The sequence below is a fragment of the Stegostoma tigrinum genome, chromosome 47 (genome assembly GCF_030684315.1).
Source record: "Stegostoma tigrinum isolate sSteTig4 chromosome 47, sSteTig4.hap1, whole genome shotgun sequence".
In the NCBI taxonomy this organism is placed as follows: Eukaryota; Metazoa; Chordata; class Chondrichthyes; order Orectolobiformes; family Stegostomatidae; genus Stegostoma; species Stegostoma tigrinum.
Genome location: NC_081400.1, coordinates 408,810 through 427,050, shown reverse-complemented (window position 1 = coordinate 427,050; position 18,241 = coordinate 408,810). Strand labels below are relative to the sequence as shown.

The 18,241-nt window shown below is 41.4% G+C and overlaps 1 protein-coding gene, 1 long non-coding RNA gene and 1 pseudogene across 5 annotated transcripts in view; 2 read left to right on the top strand and 1 right to left on the bottom strand.

The window, feature by feature from the left end:
• The window catches only part of LOC125449679 (uncharacterized), a 73,227-nt gene extending 56,372 nt beyond the window's left edge, over positions 1 to 16,855 (top strand). For 2 of the 4 annotated variants that reach the window (XR_009443460.1, XR_009443461.1), the window contains exon 4: positions 16,477 to 16,855. This is a non-coding gene — a long non-coding RNA (uncharacterized LOC125449679). Of the gene's footprint in view, positions 1 to 15,209; positions 15,419 to 16,476 lie in introns of those variants that run through there. The other 2 variants (XR_009443462.1, XR_009443463.1) reach the window with 2 other exon arrangements.
• Positions 1 to 18,241, bottom strand: part of LOC125449677 (mucin-2-like) — a 50,235-nt gene that overhangs the window by 12,701 nt on the left and 19,293 nt on the right. Inside the window, exons 3-6 of the mRNA XM_048525548.2 lie at positions 16,543 to 16,616; positions 14,454 to 14,590; positions 13,788 to 13,918; positions 12,940 to 13,095 (exon numbers count right to left, since the gene is read on the bottom strand). Coding sequence (XP_048381505.2) covers positions 12,940 to 13,095; positions 13,788 to 13,918; positions 14,454 to 14,590; positions 16,543 to 16,616 — 498 coding nt within the window. The remainder of the gene's footprint in view (positions 1 to 12,939; positions 13,096 to 13,787; positions 13,919 to 14,453; positions 14,591 to 16,542; positions 16,617 to 18,241) is intronic.
• On the top strand, positions 2,334 to 2,872 carry LOC132207464 (transmembrane protein 272-like; annotated as a pseudogene).

Genomic DNA, 18,241 nt, shown 5'->3' with positions numbered 1-18,241 from the left:
CATTCTCTGAATGAATGAGAAAAATTTGAAGGCTTTTTAAGGTAATACTTTTACTCGTCTTCTGACCTGTAGCATTTTTAGCAGTTTTATTTCCCCTTATTTCTTCCCAGTACCCCCCAGTTTTTTTTCGGTGTTTATTGGGGTAGCACTCAACACACAGACTAGTGGGCTGTTTTCAAACTGAACCTAGACAATGGGTAATAATGAACCATTTTTGAAGCTTGTCTTCACCCAATTCCACCATCCAATAAGGAGCTACTAAATAACTGGGAAAACAGATAAATCATCATTTTGCTGATCACAGTGCACTGGATGCTGAGGTTGTGGATGGTTTGGGAGATGATGGTTTGGTGTTCGGGGTGGGATCATGAGCCAGAGGGCTCATGATTGCAAATGTTGTGCCTTTGTTCAAGAAGGGCAGTAGGGATGACCCAGGTAATTATAGACCTGTGAGCCTTACATCTGTTGTAGGAAAAATTTTGGAAAGGATTATAAGAGATTGGATTTATAATCATCCAGCAAACAACAATTTGATTGGAGATAGTCAGCATGGATTCGTCAAGGGCAGGTCGTGTCTCACAAACCTCATTGAGTTTTTTGAGAAGGTGACCAAGCATGTGGATGAGGGTAGGGCAGTTGACGTGGTGTACATGGACTTCAGTAAAGCCTTTGATAAGGTTCCACATGGTAGGCTATTGGAGAAAATACAGAGGCACGGGATTGAGGAAAATTTAGCAGTTTGGATTAGAAACTGGCTTTCTGTAAGAAGGCAGCGAGTGGTGGTTGATGGAAAATATTCAGCCTGGAGTCTAGTTACTAGTGGTGTGCCTCAAGGATCTGTTTTGGGACCACTGCTGTTTGTCATTTTTATAAATGACTTGGACGCAGGCATTGGTGGATGGGTCAGTATGTTTGCAGATGACACTAAAGTTGGTGGAGTGGTGGGCAGTGTGGAAGAATGTTGCAGGTTGCAGGGAGACTTGGATAAACTGCAGAATTGGCCAAAAGGTGGCAAATGGAGTTTAATAGGGATAAATGTGAGGTGATTCACTTCGGGAGGAATAATAGGAAGGCAGAATACCAGGTCAATGGAAAGATTCTTGGTAGTGTAGATGTGCAGAGGGATCTTGGTGTCCATATCCATAGATTCCTGAAAGTTGCCACCCGGGTTGATAGTGCTGTTAAGAAGGCTTACGGTGTGTTAGGTTTTATTGGTAGAGGGATTGAGTTCTGGAGCCATGATGTCATGATGCAATTGTACAAAACGCTAGTGCGGCCTCATTTGGAATATTGCGTGCAGTTCTGGTCGTCCCATTACAGGAAGGATGTGGAAGCATTAGAAAAGGTGCAGAAGAGATTTACCAGGATGTTGCCTGGTCTGGAGCACAGGCCCTATGAAGAAAGGCTGAGGTCTGTTCTCATTGGAGAGAAGGAGGCTAAGAGGGGATTTAATAGAGACATACAAGATGATCAGAGGATTAGATAGGGTGACAGTGAGAATCTTTTTCCGAGGATGATGACTTCAGCTTGTACAAGGGGACATAGCTACAAATTGAGGGGTGATAGATTTAAGACAGATGTCAGAGGCAGGTTCTTTACTCAGAGAGTGGTAAGGGCGTGGAACGCCCTGCCTGCCAATGTAATTAACTCAGCCACATTAGGGGCATTTACACAGTCCTTGAATAAGCATATGGATAATGATGGGATAGTGTAGGGGGAGCGGCTTAGATTGGTTCACAGTTCGGCGCAACATCGAGGGCCGAAGGGCCTGTTCTGCGCTGTATTGTTCTATGTAACCTACTTTTGTGTGTAGGTTTAAGGAGGCGAGAGTCTGAGTCAGGTGAAATCCAAAGTTATCAACATATCCTGATTCTGCTGCAAGCACCATACCCTTGTACTAATTTCAACCTCCTTCCTTGCTGTCTTAATTTGAATCTGACAGTTTGTAGCTGAGACTTCCTATTCAATTCTGAAGCAAACTACCAGTCCCAGGTCTACATCACTGCATAGAACGCCTTGTTTCATAGAATCATGATGTAGAGGTGCAGTGTTTGACTGGGTGGACAAAGGCAGAAGTCAGACAACACTAGGGTCATGGTCCAACAGGTTTATTTGAAATCACAAGCTTTCAGAGACCTATGCCTTCGTCAGTTCACCTGACGAAGGAGCAGCACTCCAAAGCTTGTGATTTCAAATAAACCTGCTGGACTATATTTGGTATTGTGACACTTCGGACTTCATTGAATTCCTATGGAGTGGAAACAGGGCATTTGGCCTTTGATTTTGACTGTAATTTGCTCTCTGCACCCTGTCTAATAGGAGGTGGCTAAAACATGGACCCTGAAAGTAGCCTGTACACTCCACTCCTGAGGACAATTGAAGAGTCTCCCACATCCCCAATGGCATCAGCATCCATGAAAATTTTGACCTCTCTCTTGGCTCTTGCCTCCATCACTATTGGTACTGTCTACTTGGATTCTTGTCCCAAGCAATACTTGATCCCAATTTATTTGATTGTTTCTGGAAGCTTTACCCTGTTCTATGTATGATTTCACTAGTTCCATGTCCCCCAAACGATGAGAGCAATATTTTTGGTTTCCAAAGAATTGGCAGGGTTTGGAGAAGTCTCCTCTCACTGTTCTCCTTCATCTGGTTTATAACAGGAAATATTTGGATCTACAGCATCTATGAGCCAGAATATATTGAAAAAACCTCTCCCAATTACTGCGATAAAACTCTCTACTTGTTTGCTTTCCAGACCAACACCGTCACGTATATCCTCCTTGGGATTGCACTGTTTCTTGGATTCTGTGGTTTGCTTTCTGCATGTGCTTTAGGTGGGACCCTGCGCATCAAGCAACAAAGCAATTGAATGTTTGGATGAAGAAATTCCTTTTCCCACACTGGGTTGGTGGGGGGGGGGTATGTCTTGAATCTGCTCACTATTGAATATGCCTGCCAATTGTGGGTGAAATTTAGTTCAAATTAGCAGTGCGTGTTTGGACACTTTTAAAAAAAACTGAAAACACTGTTCTACACAACTCATGAAAGTAAAACTGCACTTTGTATATAATTCTGAAACTAATAGCTGTTTTTATTTAAAAGCTGGATGTAAAATTTCTAATACAAGCAGTAACTTGAAAAAAAATCTTCAGCCAGAGAGTGGTGGGCTTGTGGAATTCATTGCCACGGTGTGCAGTGGAGGCTGGGATGTTGGATGCCTTCAAGGCAGAGATTGACAAATTCTTGATCTCGGAATCAAGGGCTACGGGGAGAGTGCAGGGAAGTGGAGTCGAAATGCCCGTCAGCCATGATTTAAATGGCAGAGTGGACTTGATGGGCTGAATGGCCTTACTTCCACTCCTATGTCTTATGGTCTTATGGAGTCCACGCCAACTCTCTGACAGGCATCCCACCCAGACCCACCCCACTGCCCTATTCCTGTACCCTGCAATTCCCATGGCTAATCCACCTAGCCTGCACATCCCTGGACACCATGGCCAATCCTCCTATTGGGTGGAAACCAGAGCACCCGAGGAAACCCACACAGACATGCGGAGAATGTGCAAACTCCACACAGACAGTCACCCAAGGGTGGAACTGAACCCAAATTCCTGGTGCTGTGAGGCAGCAATGCTAGCCACTGAGCCACCATGTTGCCCCTAAATATCATGAAATCACCAACCTCCAACTTTGCCTCAGTTCATCTGTTGTCCAAACTCTCATTGATATCTTTTTAACCTCCAAAATCAATTAATCCAATGCTTTCCTGATCAGCCTCCCACCTTTCATCATATGACTTTCTCCTACTCATCAAGCCCTATTAGGATGGAAGCTGAAGAGCAGGCCGAGTAGAGTAGTGTTCTCAGATTTGCTACCGGTGCCACGAGATAGCGAGGTGAGGAACAGTCAGCGAGTGCAGCTTAACACGTGGCTGCGCAGCTGGTGCAGGAGGGAGGGCTTCAGATACTTAGACCATTGGGATGCCTTCTGGGGAAGGTGGGACCTGTACATGAAGGATGGGCTGCACCTGAACTGGAGGGGCACAAATGTCCTGCGTGGGAGATATGCTCGAGTGGTTCTGGAGAGTTTAAACTAGTTTGGCAGGAGGATGGGAACCAAGGCTACACATCTGAGGGGGGAGGGGGCGTAGTAATAGATGAGGCAGTAGCAGGATGCGGTGAATCTACCGGGAAGGTTTATCATGTGATGGAACAAAGGGATCGGTTAAAATGTGTCTGCTTTAACACAAGGAGTGTCAGAAATAAGAGTGATGAACTTAGAGCATGGATCAGTACTTGGGACTATGATGTTGTGGCCATAACGGAGACAGGGGTTTCACAGGGACAGGAATGGTTGAGAGATGTTCTAGGATTTAGAACATTTAAAAAGAACAGGGAGGGGGAAAAAAGAGGAGGGGGTGTAGCGTTGCTAATCAGAGAGTGCATCCAGCAAAAGAAATGAGGGTTGCCGAGGAAGGTTTATCAACTGAGTCGGGATGGGTGGAAGTTAGGAACAGCAAGGGAGCAGTCACCTCATTGGGGGTTTTCTACAGACCCCAAATAGCAGTAGGGAGATCAAAGAACTCATAGGCTGGCAGATTGTTGAAAAGTGCAAACGTAGCAGGGTTGTTGTTATGGGTGACTTCAACTTTCCCAGTATTGATTGGAACCTCCTTAGTGCAGATGGTTTGGATGGAACCGTTTTTGTCAGGTGTGTTCAGGAGGCTTTCCTTACTCAGTATGTGGACAGGCCGACGAGGGGGGAGGCCATTTTGGATTTGGTGCTCGACAATGAGCCAGAACAGGTGTCAGATCTCACGGTGGGAGAACGCTTCGGCGACAGTGACCACAACAGCCTCACATTTACCATAGCCATGGAAAGAGAAAGGAGCTGTTACCAGGGAAGATATTTAACTGTGGAAAAGGAAACTATGACGCTATCAGGCAGGAGTTGGGAAGTACTGATTGGGAGCAGTTGTTCCACAGAAAGGGCACAACAGACATGTGGTAACAGTTTGAGGAGCAGTTGTTGCGAGTGATGCATAAATTTGTTCCTCTGAAACAGGTAAGAAGGGGTAAGATTAAGGAGCCTTGGATGACGGGAACAGAGGTGCTTCTCGTCAAAAAGAAAAAGGCAGCTTACATAAGGTGGAGGAAGCAAGGGTCTAGCACAGCTTTAGAGGTTTACAGGCTTGCTTGGAAGGAGCTCAAAAGTGGACAGAGGAGGGCCAGGAGGGGGCACGAAAAAGGCTTTGCAGGAAGGATTAGGGAGAGCCCGAAGGTATTTTAATCATATGTGAGGAATAAGAGAATGATCAGGGAGAAAGTAGGGCCGATCAGGGATAGCGTAGGGAACTTGTGTGTGGAGTCTGAGCAGATAGGGGAAGCCCTAAATGAGTTTTTTGCTTCGGTTTTCACTGAGGAAAGGGACCTTGTTGTGAATGAGAACTTTGAGGAGCAGGGAAACAGGCTTGAACAGATCAAGATTGAGCAAGTTGATGTGCTGGAAATTTTGGCAAACATTAAGATTGATAAGTCTCCACGGTCAGACCAGATTTATTGTAGGTTGCTCCGGGAAGCGAGAAAGGAGGTTGCTAAGCCGCTGGCAAAGATCTTTGCTTCCTCACTCTCCATGGGAGTCGTACCAGAAGATTGGAGGGAGGCAAATGTTGTTCCTCTTTTCAAGAAAGCGAATAGGGAAATCCCTGGAAATTACAGACTAGTTAGTCTTATGTCTGTGGTCAGCAAGGTTTTGGAAAGAATTCTGAGGGATAGGATTTATGACTGTTTGGGAAAACATAGCATGATTAAAGGGAGTCAGCATGGCTTTGTGAGGGGCAGGTCATGCCTCACAAATCTTATTGAGTTCTTTGAGGAGTCACGAGATAGGTTGACGAGGTCGAGCAGTGGATGTGGTGTACATGGACTTCAGCAAGGCATTTGTTAAGGTTCCCCATGGCAGAATCATTCATAAAGTTAGGAGGTATGGGATACAGGGTAATTTGGCTGTCTGGATTCAGAATTGGTTGGCTGACAGGAGGCAGAGAGTGGTTGTAGATGGTAAGTATTCTGCCTGGAGTTCAGTGCTGAGTTGTGATCCGCAGGGCTCTGTTCTTGGGCCTCTGTAGTTTTTATAAATGACTTGGATGAGGAGGCTGAGGGGCAGGTTAGTATGTTTGCTGATGACACAAAGGTTGGAGGTGCCGTTGATAGTATCGAGGGCTATTGCAGGCTTCAGCGAGACATTGACAGAATGCAGAGCTGGGCTGAGAAATGGCAGATGGAGTTCAAGCTGGATAAATGCAAAGTGATGCATTTTGGAAGGTCGAACTTAAATGCTGAATATAGGATTACAGGCAGGATTCTCCTCAGTGTGGAGGAACAGTGGGATCTTGGTGTTCAAGTGCATAGCTCCCTCAAAGTTGCCACCCAAGTGGATAAGGTTGTTCAGAAAGCATATGGTGTTTTGGCTTTCATTAACAGGGGGATTGAGTTTAAGAGCCGCGAGGTTTTGTTGCAGCCTACAAAACCCTGGTGAGAGCACACTTGGAATATTATGTCCAGTTCTGGTCGCCCTATTACAGGAAAGATGTAGATGCTTTGGAGAGGGTACAAAGGAGGTTTACCAGGACTGGAGGGCTTGTCTTATGAGGAGAGGTTGACTGAGCTCGGACTTTTCTCACTGGAGAGAAGGAGGAAGAGAGGTGACCTGATCGAGGCATACAAGGTAATGAGAGGCATGGATAGAGTCGATAGCCAGAGACTTTTCCCCAGGGCAGACTGAGTGCCAATGAGAGGTCATAGTTTTAAGGTGTTAGGAGGAAGGTATAGAGGAGACGTCAGAGGGAGGTTCTTCACCCAGGGAGTTGTGAGCGCATGGAATACTTTGCCAGTGGTAGTCGTGGAAGTGGAGTCATTCATGACATTTAAGCAACTGCTGGACATGCACATGGACAGCAGTGAATTGAGGGGAATGTAGGTTAAGTTATTTAATTTTTGGATTAGGATTATTCCACGGCACAACATCGTGGGCTGAGGGCCTGTACTGTGCTGTACTTTTCCATGTTCTATGTTCTATTCGCACATTGAAGTCTCCTTAAGTCACAGCACTCCTGACAGTAATCATACAAAATGCTTAATTATTATATTTTCTAGAAATCATTAGTTACAGCTAAGTATTATTTAACCTGTATGTACAGGAATAAACCTCCTTCTATGTTAATCAGATAATCCTGAGAGAAAAGGCTGGCATTCAGACAGCACATTCCAGGCAGATCACTATCAGAGAGGGTGTCATGGCAGGGTTGAGTTTCAGCCACAGGTGCACAGAGCTGCTCAGAGCTTACTATCCAACTCAGTTAAAATGGGTCAGCCTGAAAGTCTCACCTCATGACCACAGCTTTAGCTTAAAGACTGAATATTGGGAAACTCTTGGGGGTAACAGTTGTTATAATTCACAAAGTCCAATTCAGAGAGAATAAATCACAGAATCACAAAAGCATTATGGCACAGAAATAGGCCATTTGGCTCATCATGTCTACAGCATCTCTCTAAATAAACACCATGACTCAGTGTCTTTCTCCTGCCTTTTTTCCATGCTATTGTACATTGTTTTTATTTAAATCATCAACAAAAGCCTTTTTGAATGTCTTAATTGAATCTGCCTTCATCACACTTCCAGGCAATGCAATTCAGATTTGAACCATGTGTTGTATGAAAAGGTTTTCTCACCTTGTCTTTGCTTCCTTTGAAAATCATTTTAAATCTTTGCCCTTTCACTTTTGATCCTTTAACAATCCATTTATTCTCTTGCAGAACTAAGATAATTCTATGGCAGGTGGTGCATATCACTTGCACAGTTACAGATGCCATAATTTTCAGCTAGATAGGTCCTAGTTTTATGGCAATGGCAAAAACCTCATTAAACAAATTCAGACATAGAATTGTGGAGAAGATAGACACATACTGCGAGATGACAAGACCTTTGCAGCAAAAGGGAAGGCATTCTTCAGGCAGCCTTTTATTTTTTCAACCTCATCAAAATATATCACTGTTAGCTCACATTAATTTACACATTAGGTTGTAGACATGGTCGGTGAGCCTATGTGTTCGGCTGCAAACGTTCATCATCCTGCTAGGTGACATCGTAAGTTCACTGGAGGTGCACTTACGATGTTATCTAGAAGGGCGACAAAATGTTTGCAACCAAACCCCACCGACTTGATGAGCATGTCGACAACCTCATCCAGAACCCGAGCTACAGATCTTCTCAAAAACTTTAATTTACACATTAATTTCTTAACCTACATCAATTCCAGTGACTATTTCCTGCTTAGTAACACATCAGGTTTAATAGATCATTCTGAGTCTACAACATCAACACTTTTTCGATCTTTCCTTCCTAGCTGTTACCGGATAATGCTTTCAAAGATGGCATCTGCTCAACATTCCTATAGGACCACTCTTCTTGTTTGAACTTTTATTCTTATGTATTATAACATAGGGCATTCCGTCAGAACCAGTCTTAGCCAAGAAAGTAAAGGGTAATTGTAATGATCAATCTTAGACAACATTACAGTATGGGGTTGAAACTGGGACTTGCCTGTTTGTGTGATTTAGTACTGTACCAGAGATTGCATTTTTTTATTTGATAAGGTGCTGTTTCAAAGGTTATTGCATGGTGTTGGGGTAACATATTGGCGTGAATAGAAGGTTGACTGGCTAACAGGAAGCAGAGAGTAGAAATGAACAGGATTTTTCAAAGTGGCAGGATCAACACTTTACAATTTATGCAAACAATCTGGATGAAGGGCCCAACGGTATTGTTGTTAAATTTGCTGATCACAGAAAGATAGGTAGGAAAGTGAGTTGTGAAAAGGGCATAAGGAACCAGAAAGGGATACAGATAGGTGGACTGAGTGGGCAATGATCTGGCAAATAAAGTGGGACTAGTGTGAAATTGTCCATTCTGACAGAAAGAATAAAAAAGAAGCAGATTATCTGAATGGTGAGAGGTTGTAGAGCTTAGAGATGCAGAGAGATCCCTGTGTCCTACTGCATGAATTGTAGAAGGTTAGTGTACATATATAGCAAGTAATCAGGAAATCTAATAGAATGTTATGTTTTATCACAAAGGAAATTGAATGCAAGAGCAGGAGGTTAAACTTCAGTGCATTGGTAAGACCATATCTAAAGTACTGTATACAGGACTGGTCACTAACAGTCCCTCCAAGCTGTGCATGACAATTACATACACATCGCAGCATTGTCTTCTGGCTCCAAACCTCAGACATCCACATAGAAGAAAAATGTTTAAAGGAAACACTGCAGGTTACCGTCAATACAGAAGGGTGTTAATGCTTTGGAAATAGTTCAGAGAAGATTCACTAGACTAGTACCTGGAATGAGCAAATTGTCTTATGATTTTAGAAGAGTCTGAGTGACTGAATTTAAATAAATGAGATCCTGAGAGGATTTGACCGTGTGTGAATGGAAAAGGCATTTCTTGTTATGGGAGAATCCAGAACTAGGGGTCATAGTTTAAAAATAAGGGTTCACCCATTTAAGACAGAGATGAGGAAAGACATTCTGTCAGGAGATAACAGTCTTTGGAGTTCTCTTTCTCAAAAGGCAGTGGATACAGAATCTTTAAATACTTTTAAGGCAGAAGTAGACATATTCTTTATTGACAAAGAGATGGAAGGTATAGGGGTATGCAGGAATGTAGAGTTGAGGTTAAGATTAGGTTAGCCATAATCTTATTGAATGGTGAAGCAGGCTGGAAGAGCCAAGTGGCTACTCTTGTTCCTTGTTCATACAATTTTAGTACGAAAAAGAAGCAAAAAATTGGACACACAAAGTTTGCCAGGCCTCGTTGGCAGGACATAAACAGACAAATGCAAATACACAGATCTGCATAGGAAAACTCTAGTTCAGTGTAAAAAAATAAGAGGAACAATCTCAAAATTCAGGTGCTAAAGTGCTTTAGTGAGCTCATCAATACTTATGACTGTAAACAGAAAAGGAGAGCAGCACGAACAATTTAGAGTCTGGAGCTGGCTCCCAGTGGAGGAACCTGTTGTACAGCCAGAAGCAGTCTGAGAAATCAAAGCAGCATTAACACATCAATTTCACTACCTGCATGCTGAAAATTATTTTAACCTGCTCCCTTCCTGCAAAATGACCCACTGTTGATTGATCTCCAGAGGTTTGGCAACAATCATAGAACACAGTCCAAGGCCTGGAAAAGGATTTATTTTAAATAAAAAATGTGCAAATATATGTACTCCCTTCAGGCATTGCTATTGATCCATGAATCTTAAGTCCAATTTCTGACCTGTGTTAAATTAACTCAACTCAACCAGGACATCAATGAGAACTTTTCAATTCCCTCAGTGCCCTTAGTTGAGAGGAGATGGGGAACTCAATCAAGGTTTCTGATTAATGCTTGGTAATTTCTCTTGGAAATATCGTAGATTTCAATATCAGATGAGATCAGGGCTGAATTTGGCAGTATGTTGCTTCTGCCCACATTTACTTATTGGGCACAAACTGAAGCATGGTTTCTTGGCAGGACGTTGAATGTAGGTGACACTTCAGAAACCCAATATAGAATCGCAGAATCCCCACAGTGCAGAAAGAGGTCATTCAGCTCACTGCGTCTACACTGACCCTCTGAACGGCATCCTACCCAGACTCAATCCATAACTCCACGTGTAGTTTTTACCACGGTTAACTCACCAAACCTGCACATCCCTGGACACTACGGGCCAATTTTCAGCACAGCCAATTCACCTAACCCACACATCTTTGGACTGTGGGAGGAAAGCGAAGCACCTAAAGGAAACCCAGGCAGACATAGAGAGAATGTGCAATCTCCATACAGACAGTCGCCCAAGGCAGGAACCTAACCCAGGCTGCGGGAGTCGTGAGACAGCAGTGCTAACCACTGTGCTACTGTGCTACACCAAGAAGTGTACTCAAGAACAAGTGCATTTAATGATAAGAAATCTTTTTGTAAAGATTAAGAAATGAATATTCAAACATGTGCAGCAAGCAAAATTTTTAGACTGATTCCTCATGTTCTGTCTAGGAGAGTCCCTCAATCAGAAATTGAAGTTACATGATAAAAATTGGAAGCTGCCTCTGTCTATCCAGAAATATTGATCTAATTATTTATTATTAATTCTAAGATGGCATCAAATCAACATCCATCTGGGAGCTTGTCATTGTGTAATATAGAGATGTGAAACTCTGAAGAGAGAAGAAAGTCAAACCCAAGCATTCTCATTCGGTATGAAATATCTACTACCTCCTCACCATAACAATGAGGTACAATCCCATTTCACAAACCTTTTCACAAGCTTCAATTCCAGCTCTCAAGGTTAAATACTCTGTGATTGCTGTTTCAATAGATTTTAGAAGTAAGATTAAGTCATTTGGAGTCTGAAACAGAAAATGCTAGAAACACATTCACATTCTGGTTTTCTGCTGTAGGATGCCACCTGCAACATGAACAATTAATATCCTTTTGTATGCTGGCCAACAGTTTTGTTTTTCCAGCACCATCTAATTTATGTTAAGGTTTCTAACAGCGTAGCTCAATATCTCCTTCTCAGGGGCAACTTGGAATGGCCTATAAATGCCAGCCATTCCAGCAACATCCATGTAAAATACTTTTACATTTGATTTTGTTTTGGTCCTACTCATCTGATTATTGCTTTTAGCATGATTTATTCTTTTCATTGCCTCTAGCTAATCTTAGACCTGATCCATAAGAAAAGGTTTGCTACATACCGGCATCTCCCTGAAGCAAAGTCCATGTAATCAGCACATGGAGACACCGTAGTCAGGGAATTGATTCAGCAAATAATTATCTCCTGAGGACACTATTATCAGGGTATACTTAACTCCATAAGGAATACTAATTAATCAGTTTTTCTCCTGAGAACCCAGTCAGTGTATTCATTTCAAAGCATAGATATTTTGTTTCAGAATTGTGTGGCCATTCTTTTTTAAACTCTTTAATTCACTGGCTGATAGCATGGTTTCCACCCTTCACTCAGTTTGATTGGCTAATTTCAGAGTACCTGCATTTGCGAATCTCTTTGAACATAATTCTACAACAGCCAAAGCATAAGTTATCAGAGTATGCCGCTGTATCACAGAGTTATACCCGAATGCTCCTGCCTCCAAGGTGTGTTCCACAAGCTGCTCCCTCAATAGCCATGGGTTTAAAGACCAAATAGCTGAGTCATATAGACTGGGAATATTCCACTCCGTTTCTGTGTTGAGCTAGTTGACCTCAGAGATGAAACAGTACCAGTGGAGCTTTGACTGACTTACCAAACAAGGGTTTGGAATGAGGAGAAAACTGTGCTGGCTGACCTAACATAACTACTCTAACATAATAAATTTTCAGTTATATCTTGTTCTCCAGTTTTCAGATTAACTTTGAAGTAAGAGATTTGTTTAATAATATATTTACATGTTTTCTCAATTTCTGAATTAAGTCACTCTATGGAGCTTCACTGCTCAATACCCCCCACAGAATTTTAATCAAAGTCAAAAATATCCTGCCAATGCTGTCGTATCCTAGTGTCTCCTCGCTCAAATAAGGGGTAGACCATTTAGAACAGAGTTGAGGAAAAACTTCTTCACCCAGAGAGTGGTGGATATATGGAATGCTCTTCCCCAGAAGGTAGTGGAGGCCAAGTCTCTGGATACTTACAAGAAAGAGATAGATAGAGCTCTTAAAGATAGTGGAATCAAGGGTCATGGGGATAAGGCAGGAACAGGATACTGATTGTGGATGATCAGCCATGATCATGATGAATGGTGGTGCTGGCTCAAAAGGCCGAATGGTCTACTCCTGCACCTGTTGTCTATTGTCAAGGATTAAACCATGCAGCTTTCCCTTTCACATTGATCAGCTTACCTGATTGTAGGAGTTCTGCTTGCCATTAGGTGCTGTGAACCTGCTATGAGTCATGTATTGTGGGTAATCACTCCGATCAGCCATTGGGTAGTATGATCCTCGAGAACCAAACTCTTCAAACTTTCCATGACTTCTGCGGCGACACAGGTAGATTATCTAGAAAAAATATGCAGACAATTTATGAAATGAAGAACCGGTCAGAACGAAGCAAACCAAGGATGTGATCATCTGAAAGAAGTTGGCCAGAATCTCATTTATAATTTACAAAATTCCATAATCAATTTTGAAATGTTGGCACAACTAAAATAAAAACAAAATCTGCATTCAGATTTCCCAAGATCTGCAGACATATCATTGATTGAACTTGGAATTCAATTTATGTTCCTTCAGCCAAATCAGTCTTGAGGAGACATCAAATACAGGTACCTTAGAGTAGCACAGACAAAGCATGCAGTCCAGAAAAAGTGTGCCAACTGTTATATTTTGGATTTCAACTTCATCTACATTGCCACATTCATATTTCATCCTTTTAACATGTTAAACTGGATTTGTTCCTAGTTCAGTTTCCCCTTTGCTCCAGTGAATGAGGCTAAGTAAGCAGAAGAAGAGACCTAAGCTCAGTTTTTGGGGTTGAAGAGGACCAAATCACTCTGGGCCATTTTTGTATGCTCTCTAGGATGTTGATAAGTGGCATTAGCCTGGTAACAAATCTTATTGCTATAGTACACCTCTTCCTGAGAGAGATATGCAAGGGGGCACTGCAAATCCTCTCATTCAGCAGGTTTTTATAATGAGAAAGGGAGATAATCTGTGGCCACAGACACAAATAAAAACCATTAGAGACTTACAATGAGAAGGATGATGATGATGATCAACAGGAGAATAACGCAGACAAGGACCAGAAGAGCAATGCCCCAGCCAGGCACAGGTGGAGGCTGGGAAGTTGTGGTTGTGCTGACAACAGGTTTCATCTCATTCACTAAAAAAAAATTAAAGAGATACTTTGTGTCTTTTCTCCTACATTTCAATTTCATTCTACAGATAAAGAGAAATACAAGAATGAGAAATTACCACTCAGCAATCCACACACTATTTCAGCAACCCAAATGAGGTTTCATCTTCTTTCTGTCATATAACCTATTCCCTGATAATCAGGATTGAATATTGTCCCAAGTATACACTTCACTGTAGTCCCTATTCCACCAAATATTAGGTCCCTATTTAAAGAAATTATAATCACGGTGTCTGAATTTTATTTTAATTTTAATTGTGCGTCTCATTGTGCATCTATCGTGATTTCAGCATCCTGCACAGTCACAGTGCTATCACAAAATTAAGGCTACTCAAATATCTTATCCAACTGACTAACCTTCGTAAGGAAGCCTAGTTTATGACCGTTGCTGAGGAGTTAACAATAAAGGAATAAATTCACCTGTCTGCACATTCAGCCTATCACAAAATTTCTATCACATTCCCAGCTTCAAAGGACCAAGCCTTATAGCAAATAACATTACCTTCTATATCTCTGACCACTAGATTGTTGATTGTATAATTCCTTAAGGCATCCTTAAACTGTTTCTCAACTGTGCCCTGGTTTACAGAGGCATCAGAGATGAAGGTAGATTTAGTTTCAGTGATGACTGACCCTTTCCTTAAAAAGAAAACATAACAATCATTACATATTAATTATGAAACCCAGCTTCCGAGACAATGGACACAATCTTTACAGAAAAGTCACAGCTTTGTTTCCTGATCTATGTTGAGGCAGTTGATCTATCAGGGGACAACAAAAGCACAACAATTAGAATCTTCAGATTGATGGTGACTCAATAGCAGAAGGGTATTAATTGTAGTTATAACACAATCCATTAACAAAATTTTGAATCAGAAAACTATACCAAAGGTAGGAAGTCCCATATTCCTTCTGTGGGAATTCTATTTTGAAGAAGGGGTCAGGTGAGAACAGTGGAATTGCCATTGGACTAATTAACCTAGAGACCCAAGTAATGATCTTGGGATCCATGATGGAATTTGAATTGTTAAAAAACAATCAAAATAATTAAATCTGTAATTAAAAGTCTAATGATAACCAGGAAATCATTGTGAATTGTCATAAAAACTTATTCTGTTGCTCTTATTAGAAGAGAATGCTGCAAGTGCGTGGACTTCAGACTGGCTGCACAGCCTAGAGGCAACTAGGATTGTAACTGATAGAAAAAAGTTGAAAACAACACCATCACCACTCCCTTATATTTCTGTCTTATCAGCAGGACAGACCCAGCAAAGGTGGCAATACAGAAGATTAGTCAGGAGGGAGTAACACTGGGAGTGCTCAACATTGACTCCGGGACCCTCAAGGTCTCATGACATCACATCCAACATGGACTAGGAAGCCTACCATTGATTACCAACTCTCCAACCAAGCACCCCTGTCAACTGACCTGGAGCACAAGTCTTCAGTTACCAGAATACATTAACCATTGGCAATATATTAGACTGTAACATTACAGATTAGATTCAATCAACCATTCAATATCCAAGCAAAAGTAGGTGTCACTGTACAATCATCAAAAAACAAATGCCCTATTACTTGCTGCAATTTTACTTACAGAAATGAAATTGAGCAGGATGGTTGGGATATTTTCCAGAGATTGATGTTGACTCCAGAAACAGATTTTGAGGGGACTAAAAAGGCAGGAATAAGTACCTGATGTATGTATATCCATATATACAATCTTACCTACCATTTGGTTACTCCCAATCTCTCTTGTGTGGTATGATGTGGCGATTGCAAATTGACTGCCAACATATTGTATGACAAGCTAACTTTTCCTTTGAACATGAATGTCAAAAGTGCACTGCAGCAATTTGTGAAATCAATATGACAGCTACGCATCCATACAAGAAGCAACTGACAGATACCTTCTAGACAAGGGACAACAATCATCATTCTCCCTGGGGGGAGGGGCATTTAACAGTTCACGAGTAGTGATAATCCCAAGAGTGCAGATCATCATGGATGCCTTCCATGTACAATACAATTCTAACATCTGGAGAGTTTTCTTTAAGTGCATGTGGCAATCATATTCACACTAGTCCATTCACGTTTCCAGTCATCAGACGGATGGTTAGGTCACTTGGCTTCATATTAGACTTTCTTTCCCTTTTTTTTGTAGACCGGATTATTTTCTGCAGCATTTTTAAGGGCTGACAAATGAAAATATTTTTTGAAAAATTGTAAAAGCTGAGACAATATCTTCTCACCATTCATAGTAACTTACCTTTGAATGGCCACTTCTCTTCAAATTTGAGCTTGGAGCCAAATCTGCACCTCTTCAAAAAGAACTACTATTGCAAGACTAGAGCTTTATTGAGACTTAATTTATTAACTTCGACTATTCAATTTAGCTGACCTCACACAATTTTCAGTGCAGTCAGTTCTATGCATATTTGGATAATTTAACATCTACAATTTCACATTCTTGGTGACAATTTTGCTGGGACCATAGATTTGAAACTGTAATGTTATTTTTGTAGTTTGACACTAAAAAGGACAGGACCTTATGGTTGTTCTTCACCCAACACAGGAAGTGAATGACTTACGTGAAACTTAGAACTTCGGAACCCTCATATGATGAATGGAGGGAGCATGTAGAACAACCGTAAGCAATTCTCAGCTGCAACAAAAATTTTAGAAAATACTTATGTATGATTTAATGGAAAGAAAATAAATGTCCCCAACAGTTGTTTGTAGCCTGTACTTTTCCACTGCACCAACAACACCAATTATCTGGCTGTCATATAACCCTGTTGTTATCAATAACTGTGCCCACTTCCCTACTCATTCCAGTACTTCCAAATTCAGCTACCACAATATTCCATTCTCGCTACCAAATGCTAACATGCCCTGCTTTGTAGTGCAGAACTTGAGTGCTGTTGGAAGAAACATGGGATTGGAGTTTTTTCGTCCTGCTTTCATCAGGCTGGAAGCAAGAGATTCAAGTTTCAAAGGGGACAACATATTATACTGCATATTGATGCATAGGACCCAGTTCCCCACAAACAGAAAAATAATCTGTCTAGGAATTGTGACTTTTTCCATCAAATAAAAACAGAGAGAATAACTCTTCATTGGTGTGTTCTTCATGGCCCTTCTGAAGAAATCATAGTGACATGCCAAACAATCACTGCCACTTTTTCATATACTTTCAATTATTGTTCGCTCTGAAATTTAGTATTCTTGCACCTGTTTTAAGAGTTCAAGATAAAAAGCTTTGACAGCATGTCTCTTTTTTCAGCGAGACGCTGCTTTATTCAAATACCTGTAACACCATGTTTTTGCTATTAACTGCTCCAATCCGCTGCATCATTACCAGATTTGTAACAATCTGGAATCTTGATTTAGCCAGCATTTGAACTGGCCACTGTGGCCTTGACTGGGACATTTCTAATGTTGACTCTACTTTCTGTTGATAATTAATTAACAATTGATATCAACAATAAAAATGATGTAACATGCAATGGAAAGGACTGAAAGATGCAGAACAGGTGAGATTGCAGGATTTAGATTTTCCACCTCGCACTATTTCAGCTAATGCATTTTCTCTGTCACAGCACAGAAAGCCTTCTACTAATATACAGCTCCTGCAGCAGTGATTACTTCACTCAATATGCTATCTTGCTTATAGTACAGACAGCCTTCTACTAAATCTACAGTTCTAGCACCAATGATCTTTTTTCATTTGTGCACAGTAAATATTTTGGGAAGTCAGGTAAACATAGCCAAGATTAAAGTCTATTGCCAGTAGTCATGAATACAAACTGGGTAACAGAGAGTTGGGATTGAGTATAGGTTGTGGATTGAAAACCAAATCTAGGACACCTGCTCTATGATCGTCTCAATTCAACCCTTTTTAGACCAGACTTTTAAATCTAATCAAGACGAAAGCCTCTTTTATCTTCTGGCTAAAAGGTGCTAACAGGAAATTAATCTGGGAAACCTAGTTCCCATGGGGCTTTTGCTCATTGCACATGATTGTAAACAATATGACATCTTTCTGAGATTCTGCAAGGGTAGCTACTGCGAGAAAAGAGGCTCAAAAATGTTGTTTGGTTGCCAAATCAATTATTACTCAATTGGAAAGCAACACTGACTATTGCCTCATTTCCCTGGAAAATTCTGGAGGCTCAGTCATTGAGTATGTTCAAGATAGCCATCATAGGATTTCTAATATACGAATGACAACAAGGGGTATGGGAAAGGCATTGAGTTGGATGATGGGCTGTGGACTCAAACGGCAGA